At 36.3% G+C, this 16,351-nt stretch overlaps 1 protein-coding gene across 1 annotated transcript in view; it reads left to right on the top strand.

Annotated features, from left to right (window-relative positions):
* The window catches only part of LOC136835503 (uncharacterized), a 91,511-nt gene that overhangs the window by 70,697 nt on the left and 4,463 nt on the right, over nucleotides 1–16,351 (top strand). Inside the window, exon 6 of the mRNA XM_067099089.1 lies at nucleotides 9,068–9,218. Coding sequence (XP_066955190.1) covers nucleotides 9,068–9,218 — 151 coding nt within the window. The remainder of the gene's footprint in view (nucleotides 1–9,067; nucleotides 9,219–16,351) is intronic.

The raw sequence follows: 16,351 nt of genomic DNA, 5'->3' as shown, positions 1-16,351 counted from the left end.
TATGTGTGATAATCATGTTTAGAGTCAACTGCTGTTTTATGATGGCCCACAGATTCTCAACTGGTGAGAGATCTGGGGAATTAGGTGGCCAGTCTTCAATGAACTCTACCCCAAAATCCTTTAACCACCCTTTTATCAATGGTGTTGTATGACAGGTAGCCCCGTCTTGGTAAAACTACTGTATCTTCCAAATAGAGGTTTAAAAGGGTGTAATAAATCTGCTGATTCACCCTGGTATTTTTCTCGAATATCACGAGATCCCCAACACCACCATACCCCATACACCCCCACACCATAACACTCAGAGGAAATTTCTCCCTTGGCCTAACAAACTTGGGGTCTAATTTGTTGGCTGTAGAACTGCGCCAAACTCTGGAAAAACTGCCACCATCACTGAAGCATACTTGCTGCTACTCACCTACATGCCATCCACCATACTTTTTAACAAAAGCCTCCCTTTTCTTCAGGTGTGCTGGAGTTAACAATGGCTTCTTTGGTGCCACAATATTCTTAAATCCCAGTTTCTTGGATAAGTAATCTTGGATAGTCCTAACAGACGTCTCCCCAAGGAGCTGAGGGTTGCTTTCTTTAAATTTCTTGGCAGCATACGAAGGGTGAGCTGCTGCCTCTCTCTTAACGACAGTAAGGGTTCTCTGACCCACTTTTAATGGCCTACCAGTTCCTTTTTTGTGCTCTGGTACATGGTTGCTGCCTTCTGCCTGGTACTTGGCAACAATGCTCTGCACTGTTCGTGGGTTCACATCAGTTTGTCTAACAATATCTTCAGTTTGTAAGCCTAATTTGTGACAATCAATCACTTTCACACGATCTTCAAACGAAGTATAAACTCCAGGCATTATACAGATACTGCAATTGGCCTCTTTAACAGAAAAAAATTCACATGAAACACGTAAAATTTGGCAGCAACTCAAGAGAATTACAGTTCCAAACGATCTTGAAAAGATACGGAGAGAATTGTCACGTACGCCCACGCTATAAGGAAGAGGTAACGAGTTGACAACTGGCAAATTAATTATTGGCCCACGATTTTTTCATGTGCGGTTTTTGGAAGAAACTGTTCTTGTAGTGTCAACTACGACAAGACTTTCTGCGGGCGCTGTAAAACATCACTTTGTCATAACTTTACTTCATGAAAGATAAAAGCAAAATTTACCACCCAAAAGAGACAGAGAAGTGCATGTAATAAAATACTTAAAACACAGAGTAAAGAAAGGAAGATACTTTATATGGTATATATATATATATATATATATATATATATATATATATATATATATATATATATATATATATATATATATATATATATATATATATATATATAAAATAAATTTATTTAATACAAATAAACATACCATAAAAATTTGCTCATCTCTGTAAGAGAGAGAGAGAGAGAGAGAGAGAGAGAGAGAGAGAGAGAGAGAGAGAGAGAGAGAGAGAGAGAGAGCCATTAATTCCAGTAAAACAGAAAATGATTAAGTATGGTAGGTTAATGTTTACGTTCTCAGAATTAGCTGATTGAGCCTCGTACTGAAATAATTAGGATAATCGTTTTTAGTTCCTAAAAGTATTGGATTATTACTGGAATTATTTATATTTTTGTACATAAATGTAAAATGGGTAAGCAAAGCCCTGTAAGTCCAAATTCAGCCCCGATAGGAAGGAGGGGTTGAGAATGGGTGGGAAGGGGATGATGTAAAAATAACTGAAAATGACAGATATTAGTGCTAATCCATAGTTTTCGAGGTCGCTGAGATGAATAGTGACACTCCCAATGCCCTTTAAGTCCACATTCAGCCCTGATAGAGGGAGGTTAAGAAGGGTGTGAAAAATAAAATGTAAAAAACAACAAATATTGGTGTCTAAGTGTCTAATCCATAGCTTTTGAAGCTGCCAGATGAATAGTGATGTTCCCGATGCCCTTTAAGTCCAAGTTCAGCCCTGATAGGAATTGGAGGTGAGGAGGGGTGAAATATAAAATGTCAAAAATACTGGGCAATGTAATTGAAGCAACTAGAGAGAGAGAGTGTTTATTGATTGTAATTCAGTTTTCCTGGGCAGCACTGGTTTGGTCAGTTATGCATATATATATATACAAGTATATATGTTACAAATGACGAGCTGGGGAAAGTAATAAAATATACAGTACTATTTATCCTTGCTATTAGTGGCTCGCTATTTGTAAAACAAGAGAGGGATGTAGTGGAAGGTTGCCAGTGGGACCCTGATGATACATTTCTAGTGGTTTATTGGCACAAGAAACAGATCAGAATTAAGTACAGTTAATTTACACAAATATAAATAAATTACAGGGGAAACATATACAAGTACAGTAGAACCCCGGTCCTTGACCGCATCAGAACTCGACGTAATCGAATTTTGACACGAAATTTCAAGAAAATTTTGCTTTGGAGCTCTAACAAAAAACCGGAATCCTACCCGATAAATCACGTGATATTTGTAAACAAAGTGTTTCATGTTTCAGTCATTCGCCGGCGGTTGGCAATGTTCCCAGGCGCCTTTTAAACCCCGCTCATCTGTGCTTCATGTGCTTTGACCTATTTCCTTGGTTTTTCTGGCTTTTTGTACTGTATTTTCATAAAAGCATGGGTCCCAAGAGGCTATTTCGGACAAGCAGAAAAGGGAAACGGTAAGAACCACAGTTGAACTTAAAAAAGAGATTATTGAAAAGTATGAAAGAGGCATTCGTGTGACTGATCTAACATCTCAGTTTAAGCTACAGAGATCTGCCATAAGTACATTTTTAAAGCACAAAGCGGCAATAAAAGGTACCAGTTTTGCTAAGGGGGTTACGAGTTTGACAAAACACGAGGCCTCCCATAATAAATTAAATAGAAGAAAAATTGTCGTTAGTATGGATAAACGAAAAACAGATTGCTGGTTATCGTGTTTCGGAGGCAGTACTGTATTTGCCATCGTAGAAGACACACCCTCGCATACAACTCACCCCAATTTTACAAGGATATTTTGTGGAAAAAACAATTTTAGTATCATAACATTATTGAAAGATATTTTAAATTGGTTTTGTAGGGAAAAAATGTATGAGTCTGTGCGTGAAATACAACACAGGTACACAATACGTTAGCCCAAATTCTAAAAACTGAAAACATTTTGTTGAAAGTAGAGCGTCAGTTCATAAGGTTGGTGGTTTGGCATGATAGCGGCTGACCTGAGTCATTTGGGTGTGTGCTGCTACTCAAATCATATTCCTCACGAAATCACAAGAATTGACCTTAGAAAATCCCACACACTGTGTGTGTGTGTGTATATAATAAAATAATTAATACATCGTTGGAAAACAAAAACATATAAATTTTGTCTGCCAGAAATGCCCTAAATAATCTCTCTCTCTCTCTCTCTCAGGAAAAGATACTGCTAATTTGAGTCTCTTTAACCAAGAGGTATTAACACATATGCACACACTCTGTGCGTGTTCATAATGTTTAAAAAATGTGTAGTACAGGTAATACATCTTTGCTGTTAAAAACTACACACTGTATTTAAAACACGCACTTACATCACTGTCGGCTTCACATGAGTAAAACGCTCTTTCTCAGACAGAATACAGTACAGCTAAAACCTGATTGCCTGGCTGGTTGCCAAGGAGAGCTGTTAGCCAATGACAGCCTCTACTTCTGTTCTATACATAGACATTTCGATCACAAATGGTGTGTATATGGCACTAAGTTTGAACGTTGCCGTGATCGTGATTATTTCACTGAAGCTTGCAGAAAGGACTCAATTATTTTGCTTTTTACAGTTATTTCTTTGTGAAAACAAGGATTTAACAATAATTTTAACTCTAATATAGTGGTATGGGGTTAAAATAGTGGTATGAAAAATCCCACAAAAACAGTCTGTTGTAGTGATGAGTTCATCACTTGCAAATCCTTTTCCTGGACCATCCCCAAATTTACAACTGTAAACTGATGAAGACATTAGTTACAATAAAGACCAACCCTCTCCAAGATTGATATGATGAAATGTATTTTATAGTCTTACTTCTCATTAAAATTCACAAGTTGAATTATAATTATTCTTATCATATATTTTTGCATTTTATGGAATGTTTTTGTTGAAAAAGTGTGTTAATGAACATTTAGTCTTAATTTTCCCACTATTTGATTATAGATGATCTTAATTATCTCACTCATTTAACAGTATATTAATATAAATAATAACAAACCATAATGAATAAATAACTATAATGAAAAAACATGAAAAAAATATGTTTTTGCTGCAGTAGTGATGTTTGGTTATGCTCCTGACCCCTCGGTTCCAAAATCCGAAAATTAAAAAACCGAAACACATCTGGCCCCGTATCGAGCATTTCAGGCAAAGTATTGAGTATCTTATTGTGAGAGTAATATACGTACAGTATTCCAGTAGACTGTATGAAATTTACCATAAATGCTACTGTACTTTAATGTTTTATGTTTACCGTGACAAGCAACCAGGGTGGCACTGCGGTTTATTTACATCCACTCATGGCAAATGGCTGAAAGGCAAAATGCCGACATATCATAAACAATTTTTCGCAAGTTTGTGATAACAGACTTAATTCGGCTTGTTTTCAATATTTTATTAATTTACTGTAATAATTAGTATTGTTTTTCAATGTTTTACTATTAGCAACAATTTTTGTGCCTACCCAGTACAATGCAGTACAATACAGTGCTCGGTACTCTTGGTAATATGGCGTATTGCCAGTTTTTTGATACAGTACAGGCAGTGCTTCCGGTCAAGAATGGACGGTCTCTCATTGGTAATATGGCTGTATTGGAAGTAGGGCAGTTTTTTTGATACAGTATATATTTAAAAATAAAAAAAAGTGCATCTAATACGGTATGTTGTTTAACTCTGAACTTATTTGTTATTTATGTGTAATGTTTTGTATAAAAAGGCAAGGTTAGGGTAATAAGTGGTGGTCAAGAACGGATTAATCCATTTTCAGTTATTTCTTATGGAAAAAATTTATTTGGATCTCGAATGAATTGCATCTTGATACTTCTTCTGAAACGGATTAGCGTCAAGGTCCAGATTTCTGCTGTACAGCTAAATTACAAGGGGAAAATAGATCCAAGTACAGATGAATTATAAGGGAAGGATATCCTACATTGGTACAGTTAATTGAATAACAAGCAACGGCATTGGGTGTGGGCACGTAGGCTCCACAGCATAGTTGACGTTGTGGCAAAGTGGAAACGGGATTACGAACCCAGTATTCAATCACACACGCACAGCGTCTCCTGAAATGCAGAGAGAGGCTCTGTTGAATATTAGAATTAACAAGCATAGGCTTATCATATGAAATGGAGAAAGTCTAAGGCTGGAGGAGACACCTAATTCACTTATTAACTTCTGCAAAGGTAAATTATCACACAAGTGGCGTTAAATCACTAAAATGCCAACTGCAAGAAGATCCCAGGAAAGGGATGGTTGCCAGGACGGAGAGTCGAGAGAAATTAAGAAAATAGAATGGGTGGAACCCTCTATCAGACACGTACCTGATTGAGTTCATGTATGCTTCGTAATAAGAAAGCAAGAATGAGACATCCAGTCGTCCCTTGGGAGATATATTCAGCCTTGGTATATGTGTTCGGCAGGGTATCGTCTCCGAGTCGAGGATCCGCCTCCTTCATCTAGCGAGCTATCTTAGCTTGGGTTGGAGATATGTTCTCCTTGGTGGGTCCCCAGTGTCTGCCCTTCGGTCCTCATTTGTCCTCATCTTAGGGAGCTCGAACTGGATTCTTCTGATTTTGTCCAGTCCGGACCAGTACGATCTGAAAAGAGGAATTTCCACCCGAGTATTTGGAAGTCATAAACAGGAGGACAGTTTAAGGTGTGGAGCTTGAGGAGGGGCTTAACAAAAGACAGGAATTTCCTGGCGGGATCTTTGCTGAGACTACCACTTTCCTCCATGGCGTATTTTAGTGATTAGATTTGAACGGTATTCTTGTTATAAGGTGGCAGAAGGCCTGAATTTATAAAACATATATATACGAGTATATATATATATTGTAGACAATAGTAATCTCTTTTTGCATTTGTGGAAGTAAATAATTGTAAAGTGTTTCATCATTTGTATACTCTGTACTGTCATGTTATGTATGCCTACATAAGTCTGTGCTCAAGAATATTACCAGCAACAACAAGAGCAAAGTTTATATATCAGATCCTTATGGTTGACCAAGTCAAATGCAACAGTAATTAAATTAACCCTCACAGTCCAGGCTAAATACTACATATTCAGCACAACCCTAGACCGGGCTAAATTTAAGGGATGGCCAATTTGAAAAAAACACATCAATGGAAAGAGAAAGATATGCATATGCACATGGTATAAGATAAAAAAATTTTTTTTAAATGTTCTGGACTTTCCAGGGGAAGTTGAAAGTGAATATTTCCACCCCTGTGCTGGGCCTCTTTTTCAAGAGACAGTCATAAAAATATACTAATTTTGCCAAGTTATAAGTGTTTTTTCTAATATTTTTTTTATTCTATTTTTTAAAATTATAATTACAGCTCACACAATATGGTAACAGATAACAACTAAAATCAGCAACAAATTCTGAGTATATTTCTTGTAAAATATTTACGAGATGTCTCGGGATCAGGACATGCCGTACATTCCCCCTTGACATCTCAGGCCAAACTGATCTCCCTCTATCCTCTACTGAGCTACTACAGTTGCTGTTTAAGAGTTGCCAGAAGTCATTTACAGCCCATGGAAGTGATCTGAACTTTTCCTGCAAAATTCGTTCAAACTGTATGGCACGAAATCTTAAACATATACGTATGTTACCCTGAATCCACCCCAAAGCTACAAGTAAACATACAGTATATATGTCACATGGCCAAAAGAGGTTAAAACAATTCGTGTCTTATTTTTTTATGGTTTTCTTGGATATAAGGAGGTTGTTAAAGCTATCAGGAAATAAATACAGTATCTAGAATTAAGGGTTTTTTTTTTTTTTTGAAGTTGAAGTCCAGCATTTATGTTGGATGGAAATTGGCTTGCGGTTTATTCAGTCAGTACTTATACAACCAGGTAAAATATACCCCGCATCACGGACTTTTAATTCATCTGGATTGAAAACTTTTGGAAGACTAAACCAGTAAAATTTGCTGAACTAGGGAGGTGGAACACCTCCCATAATAAAGGAAAATGAAAGAAATCGAGAAAATAAAACCCAACTGGATATATACAAACCACACTGTCTTTAGGGTTATCTATGATTCCCAAATTTCCTTGAATGGAAGCAAATTTGACAGTAGTGATCTATGATGACAGTGAATAGGAAGAGGAACTTTTATCAAACACTGTTGCACTTAAAGAGCTTAATAAGGAAGAGTAGAAAATGCACTAGGCCTGATTGTGAAAGATTTTAACTTGGTACATCATTGATGAGTCTGAGTTATTTTTTGAACTGTAGTTTTTTAGTAGAAAATTATAATACCTACTCGGAACATCTTTTAATGTTGAATAGATATGAAAAAAATTGGCAAAATTAATTACAGAAAATCTCTTTAATTATAGTATGGTATGTGTAATTCCAAATTTAGTCCATTTTGCCCTAATAAGAATAATTCCAGGCAAATAGGTTTAGGCACATAAAAATTACTGTAAATGACTGAGTGTTGCAAATGTAACCCAGTAATAATATTTGGACTTTTGTTTACTGGAAGTATACATTTCCCAGAATGTCTTTCACTGTATGACAGTTGCCAGTGTTAAAAATAAAATCACTGTTGTTTTCATAAGGTATGGCAGAAACATGTACTGTATTACAGTTGGATCAGATTTATTACCAGAAATGTGGACAGTTTTTTTAATGAGCTGAGGATGGACAGAATTTCTGCATGGGGCTACAATAATGATCAGCAACACTTGAGTCAGTGTAGTCTCTGTGCATAGCATTAAAGTCAACAGAGATAATAAAAGATGTTGTAGGGTCTGAAGATTTTACAACCACATTCTTTCTTAACTTCAGGTCCTGCATTTTGGGCCTAAATACCGTACATCCATCTGTCCATCCATTTCTGTTCAGGTTGTAATGCACTCAAAATGTGGTACTTGAGTAGTTGCTAAAACATAACGTAAGACATAACGTTAGTCATGCCCTGAGCATGTAGAGTACTTTGGCAGCCAATGTAGGTAATTCATTGAACCCTGTAATAAGAAGCTTTTGGTAGACTAATTTCTAAAAGCAAGTGTTTCATAGAGAAAAAAATTGTCGTATTTGGAAGCCTTATATAGAAATCATCAAGTATTTTAATAGGATGCCTTACATTGATCTAATAAAAAATATTACACTGCAAAGTGTGGCTCAGTTCAGGGTAACAGGTCACTCAGAATAAAATCATAAACTTTTGTAAAGTAAAATGAAGAAGAAAAACAAGAAATAGTGTCATTGCTAACATTAATAGTAAAGCTGAATTTATCCATCTGTTTCTCTTAGTGGCAGTACTATTTGTGCTCAGGTAGATTTTATTTACTCTGAATTTCTCACTAATGTGTGACAAGCCCTTAAAGCTAGCAGTTAAGAGTAACACAGTTTCTTTGTGAATTACAGGAGGGATATTTTATCAAATCTTTTACTGGAATGTCAAACATCTTATTTCCCTTATATTTTCATTATTTCATCATCATATTTTATGGAGTTTCTGCTTATTTGAGCTTCTGTGCTTGTGGTATTAACAGTGCACAAGTTTACCTTTCGAACTGGTTCGCACCGTAATAGTTAATTTTACTGGGTATGCATTGCACTGATAAAAGGCATCTTACTCTTATGATAATCATACTTGGATGTAGGAGCCAAGTAGTTTGTTGAATGCTAATACCTGATTGAATATTTTTCAATTTGCAGTTTATTTCTTTTCATGAAAATTCTTATACTGTTTTGAGTTCTATGTAATAATAATGATAAATTTTGTATACAGTGATTAACAGTGATTCATCACATAGTGTTGTCAGTTCAAGTTTATCAACCATGCTATATACAATTATTTTTGTTGAAACCAGGCCTCAGATACTAGGAGTGGTGCAGAACGAGAATCCAGCACACTAGCGCAGCTAGCGACCTTGGAGGAGGAGCTGAGGACATTGAGACTTGCCACAGCAATACACCATACAGTACATGAAGGAGATGAAGGCAGCATGCCATCCTTTCAAGGTATTGTAGTAGTTATCTTATCGTGCATTACTAGCAGTAATTTACAGTTTAAATGAAAAAAGTCGTATAATCTATACATATAACAGTATATGTACATATGTATACATTAAACCCGCCGTGTTCGTGTTCTCACGATTCGCGGACTCACGCATTCGCGGATTTCTATGTGGAATGTATCTACCCATTATTCGCAGAAAATTTGCCAATTCGCAGTATTTTTCACTGAGAAATGTTCACTAATTACTGTATTTTCATCATTTTCATGACTAAATGCACTTTCTGTGATAAAACTATTAAAATACTTAGGTATAAGTATTTTAAGAGGATTTTTCTTGTGTTTAAGCCATCAAAATAGTTAGTTCTAAGTGTTTTTAGAGGGGTTTTACGTATCCGTGGATTTTAGCTATTCACGGGGTGTGGTATGCATCCCCCGCGAATACAGGGGGTTTACTGTACAAACCTTCTATGCTGGCGTATAAGGCGGCCTTTTTACCTTAAAAAATCTCCCCCAATAAATGGGGGGTTGTCTTATACGTCGAGTATAAAAAGCAAATCTTAAATCCTGCCGAGATTTTTAATGAAGTGCTTATAGCTGTGTCAGTAGTTACCTGCCGTCACAACTATGGACACTGTTTACAAAACAACTGTAATAATTGTAAAAACCGCGGGTAATTCAGGTGAATCATTAGCAACACCATTATGGCAATAATATTAGACAATTTTGTCATTATTGCTTATTATACAAATGCTATTTTAACGTTGATAGACAATTTGAAGTTTCCGAAAGGTAATCAGGGTAGTCTAACTTTCTTGTTTATGAAGCATAGCTGTGTTCATGTTCCCAGTCATGCTTGGCTTACAAGCCTTGTTGTATACTAAAGGCCAATATTTCCTTTCTTTTATAATCAAACTAAAGGGTTTTGTGATATCGATAGTTCCCCAGTTATCCTTAATGTCGGGGTTCTTTCCAACTAAGGAATACATCCATGCAGATCTACTCCCAACGGGCATTGCTCCGCTGATAGTGACTTCACAGGCATTGAGCACTTTTCTTGACGTTTATATTTTTCCTAGGGGAATACAGAAGTATTTTTCATAATGGTGAGCTTTGCCAAATATTTTAAAACCTTGAAGATACTTGTTTTACACATTTTTGGTACAATTATTCCAGTAATTATTGATTTTATTTATGTACCAACTAACTACATCAGCTGATAGTACTGTTTAATTTAATAAATTGGGGGTCATCTTATACTCCGAACATACCTCTAAACCTACATTCTTACATGAAAAATGGAGGTCGTATTACATACCAAATCACCTAATATGGCTGCATATATGATATGTATTGCATACACAGTCAACTCCCAGTATTCGCAGGGGTTAGGTACCATAACCACCCACGATAAGCTGGAGCCCCCCCCCCACTCAAAAATGCTTATAACTGTCTATTTTAATAGTTCAAACACCAAATGTGCCTTACACTAAAATGGTTATAACTGCCTATTTTAATAGTTCAAGCACCAAATATACTTGAAACTATCATCCTACACTAAATACGCCTTAAACTATCATCCTAAAAACTTTAATATTTCAAAGTCATCTTACAACATTACTCGTAAAAATATGGCTTACAGCTATGTGTGAAAACTAATCAAGTTCCCCCTAAATTCAGGCATAGCCATTTTCTCTCATACAGTATTCAAGCCATCCCATTATCTTTTTACAGTAGATTGGGGAAACATTGGGAGTTCACAAGTACAGTTAAGTACTGTACCTAAATATTTAAATATACATTGAAAAAAATTTTTAATGATATTTCACTGTGTTTACATTATTAATATTGGAAAATTAGTAAATCATTTTTTATCGTAAAATTGTATTTAGTCACAAAAATAACATAAAAATACAGTAATTAGTGAATATTGCTCTACAAAAAAATCCCCAAAATAATGAATAATCTGGGATATATCTGGAGATATGTTCAACTGAAAAATCCGCGATTAAATCCGTGAATGCTGAACCATGTTATCATGGGGGTCCACTGTGAATATATATATATATATATATATATATATATATATATATATATATATATATATATATATATATATATATATATATATATATAATATGTTATACATATGTGTATTGTCACAAAGTTTACCAAGTACCTGGTTATTACACAACTAATCACAATTAAAAAATTTACCTCACCTCAGCCAGATACCTGAACTCTCATAACAGTGAAAATTACGACTGAGTACTCTAAGGGTAACAGTGATCCCTTAAAAGCTTATTAATCACATGAAAAATCAAACTAAGTTTATCAAAACAAGTGTGAGGCATCAACAATTAAACAAGAAATATACTAGAGCAAAGGGCATCACTCTTATCAAACAACTTTAACTGGTTCCCTGGTCTTAGTTCACTTTAGCAAAACTAAAGGAATAAAACATGTTTATCACCTTGCCTTATGCACACAACGAATCCTATTCACTGGTGGTCAACAAATGAAACCCTGTTTCTAAAAACATTAAATACAAAAATTTATTTTTTAAATTCAAAATTTAAACAGAAATTAACATTCTGTAAAAATTTACTACTACTTGAAAACAACACAACATTTCATTAATTCTTGAGTTAAATTATCCCTTAAACGCCGAGCCTCTATTTACAGAAGTGTCTGTCGTATGCCGGCGGTGTTCGGGAGTTAGCGCCGAAGCGGAAAAAAAGTTTTTTTCAAAAAATCACAGCACGCTTAGTTCTCAACATTAAGAGTTCATTTGTGGCTCCTTTTTTTGTCATTGGCTGAAGTTTAGTATGCAGCCATCAGAAATGAAAAAAAAATATCATCATATATAGGTATTGGAATATATGACAGCGTGAAAAAAAATTTCATATATAATTGTATACAAATTGCGCTGTGAGCAAAATGGTTAAAGCTAATGAGTTATTTTTTTTTTTCATTATATTGTACACTAAATTGCAATGATTTTGGTATATAACAGATTGTAAAACGATCAAAGCAACACAGAGAAAATAATATCACAAAATGATGCATGAATTCATAACACGCGGACATAAAAAAAAGTTTTTTTTCAAAAATTCACCATAAATCGAAATATTGTGCTAGAGACTTCCCGTTTGTTGCAAAATGAAGGTAATTGATTGAATATTACTAGGTTGTAAGTGTTTTAACTTACAATTGCATTTTTTTACCATTTCGGTCAAGTTAAAGTTGACTGAAGTTCGAATTTTTTCTATTTATTGTGATTTATATGAAAATATTTCAAAACTGGTAAAAGCTACAACCATGATTTATTTTTTGTTGTATTCTACAAGAAATTGCACACATTTTGATGTATAACGCATTATGTAATGCCTAATATAAAAGGGCGCAAAAATTATGACAAAGTGACTCAAGAAATGCTGAGATTTTCAGCGGAGTTCCCGCGCGCGGAGGGAGAGAAAAAGTTTTTAAAAAAATTCACCATAAATCGGAATATTGTGCTAGAGACTTCCCGTTTGTTGCAAAATGAAGGTAAATGATTGAATGTTACTAGAATGTAAGAGTTTTAGCTTACAATTTCGTTTTTCGACCATTTCGGTTGAGTCAAAGTTGACCAAAGGTTCAAATTTTGTCACATCATGATTTATATGAAAATATTTCAAAACTGATAAAAGCTACAACCATGAGTTATTTTTTGCTGTATTCTACATGAAATTGCGCACATTTTGATGTATAACACTTTATGTAACGCCTAATATAAAATGGTGCGAAAATTACAAGGTGACTCAAGAAATGCTAGGATTTTCAGCAGAGTTCCCGCGTGGGGAGGGAAGGAAAAAGTTTTTTTCAAAAATTCACCATAAATCGGAATATTGTGCTAGAGACTTTCTGTTTGTTGCAAAATGAAGGTAAATGATTGAATATCACTAGAATGTTAGATTTTTTGCTTACCAAAAAAGACCCAAATAGATATATATATATATATATATATATATATATATATATATATATATATATATATATATATATATATATATATATATATATATATATATATATATATATACACATTCATACATACACATATATATAATATATTTTTTTACTTTTGGTACGAATACATAAATAAAAGGAATGCAGGTGAAAAACTTTTTTTTTTGCATAAAACGAAATAATATACAAAACAACAATAAATACAGATATATAAAAACTTGTAATAAATATAAAACTAAGTATAAAATCAATGCAGAATACTCACTTGTAATCCTGACTCTTCGTTCTGTTCTTGTTTTCTCCCTCCTCCATTGAAGTCTTGCATTTTTTTACTCTCGACATGACGAGGCACAGGTGGAGGAGGAAGACACGCTCCCTTACTGCGGATGGGCCGCCCTTCAGCGGTCCGCTGCGCCCTCCTGTGTCACTCGGGTAGGTGCACTCCAATATATGACCGCAGTGTGGTACTTACGGTCACACTCCCTGAACCTGCAAAGTGCTACCTTGCAGGTGTGACAGACGTACCGGGTGTCTCTTCTTCTGTCATTCGTATGGCACACCTGGCACCGTTTCTGCTTGCGCCCTTCTAGGAGCTCCAGTGTGTGATCCCCTGCCTGCAGCCGACACACAGGGTCCACTACCCGACGGGACATTGGAATGTGAGGGAGGGCGGCATCATCAAGGGCAGTGGCAGCAGGGGCGGCGTCGGCAGGAGCAGGAAGACCGAGGTTGGCCCTCCTAGCGACATCTGCCCTATCCTCTCGGGGCAGATCTGGAGCTCGGGGCAGGGGGGTGGTGTTGGAAGGCCACTCCTCTGGATTAAAGTTTATGAGGGCATTCCCAGCCACCTCGAGAAACTGGATGTGGGACAACCTCCGGGCGTCCGAATTGTACCCACAGTAGAGGATGTAGGCATTCTGAAGGGCCAACTGAAGGAGGTATTTGAGGAGCTTCTGTGTCCACCTCCTGGTTCTCCTGGCGAAGGGATAATATGGATGAGTTGATCAAAGAGATCAACTCCTCCCATGTGCCTGTTGTAGTGCCCGATGACAGTAGGCCGTTGGACACGAAACTCCTCATACATAACTCGGCCCTGCCAACGTGTCTTCTTCCGCTGAATGATCTCTTCTTGGATGGGCTCATGACTCGTTGTAATCATGGGCACGAGTCGGACCCCCTTCCAACAGATGACGAAGACATCTCCCTTCTGCCGCTACTCTCTCTCTCCTCTTGCCAGATGTTGCAGCTGGCTAGCGAACCTCTTGAGGACATTCGGGGCCCCACGCACCAACCGAAGGGTACCACTGATGTGCACGCCTGCTTCATGCAGTTCCTGGGCCAGGGATACCGAGTTATAATAATTATCCGTAAACAGGTGGTATCCCTGGTTACTGAAACGATCCACAAGACCGAAGACAGTGTCATGCAGCGTGGAGAAGACCCAGAATACACTGAGAAGTCCACGACGTATCCAGTGTTGGACTCCGTAATAAAAAATAACTTCACACCATATTTCTTTGGCTTCTTGGGGTTGTACACTTTTATACTTAGACGCCCTTTGTATGGCATCATCCCCTCATCCAAAGAAGGGTTCTTGGAAGGAACCACAAGAAACTGGCACCGTTCACGAATGTAGTCCAACACTGGGCGGACTAAGATGAGGCGGTCGGGGTTATTCCGGGGTATGGCCCTTCGGTTGAAGGCGTTGAAGGAGTTTGGTGTACTTATCATTTAGTATTATCAGGCGAGTTCTTTACAAGTCTGTTTCATTGTTTTATTGCTCCTGAATGTTACATCAGCTCCTAAACTCTCGAGTAGATGGGGAATATCTGAAATAATTGTTATATTGCAGTAGAAGCAGGTTTTTGTGTTATAAGTTTCTTTTTTTGTTGTTAAGTAATACTGTATATCAGTGAACTGTTTGTTTGATATCATTGTCCAGTACTGTAGAGCATTTGCTACATCCCACTGAGGAGCTGAACTTTACAGATTATTTAAAGTTGTGACATCACTATCTGGTGTGGCAATACATAATGACTATATTTTCATGTACACATTTTCCATTCCCCTACAACACACACACACACACACGAAAAAACTGACATTAAAGATAACTGGAAATTTCTGCAGTACATTATTCACTTAAAATGTTTCCAAATCAGTTATGAAAAGAAACACGGGATACTTAGTTTAAAACTAAGCTGGCTGTAAGTGAAACAAATAAGGGAAAACTGCAAGTCGCGATTGTCATTTCTTGACCAAGAAGTTAGGCTGAAAATTAAATATTCCATTCTATTATGAAAATGAAAATCATCTATAATAAAAAAAACCATTGACTAACGATTTTCAGTAATAAAACTCTTAAGTTAATAAAATTTTAAAAACTAGTCAGAGTTGACAGCAAAATCTCAATCCATGAAATAGCCTAGTAGCTTAATCCAAAATCCATACCTTGGAGGATGTACAACTGGCTATTGGTATATAACAGTTATTCCTAATTACAGTATTAAGGAACTTTTACAGGGGCTTAAGACTAAGCCCTTAACTTTCCTCTAACAATATCCATGAATTTCACCAAATCATCGACATGAACATGAAACTCTGGGTTGAAGTGTGTTGCATCTGGTAATTGTGCAAAGGAAAGAACCCACTTGCCATGAGTCCTTTTGTACTCAATCACTGTGTCAGATGAAAGCCACTATTCTGGCCAAGATCAGCTATGAGAGAATTCTTTTATATTGGTTGGTTTGTCTTATGGAGCCCTGGTGGTACCGTAAGAGTAACTCCTTTGAGGACGAACAGTGGCTATGTTATAAAATTTTAAATATTCAGACTAGTAAAAAAGCACTTCTTCCCCATATATTTGGAAATGATTGAGAATACTGTATTTTGCTAAATCCAAAAGCCAGCATAGTATGTCATCAGGCATTTGTTCTACATTTTGCATGGAGTCCTCATCAAGTGATTTTTTTTTTTGCATGAAAACGTCACTTTTTCACATTAAGATGGCACATTATTACGTCTCAGAGGGCCATGGCATTTTAAAAGACCCTTATGACTATGAATTAAAAGGAGAATTGTCACTTTTTGTGAAAACATTTTTGAAGTGCAAAAGATTTGGTGTCAA

This window comes from Macrobrachium rosenbergii, chromosome 55 (assembly GCF_040412425.1).
Source record: "Macrobrachium rosenbergii isolate ZJJX-2024 chromosome 55, ASM4041242v1, whole genome shotgun sequence".
Taxonomy (NCBI): domain Eukaryota; kingdom Metazoa; phylum Arthropoda; class Malacostraca; order Decapoda; family Palaemonidae; genus Macrobrachium; species Macrobrachium rosenbergii.
Note: the sequence above shows the minus strand (reverse complement) of the source record. Positions and strands in the feature narration are given on the sequence as shown.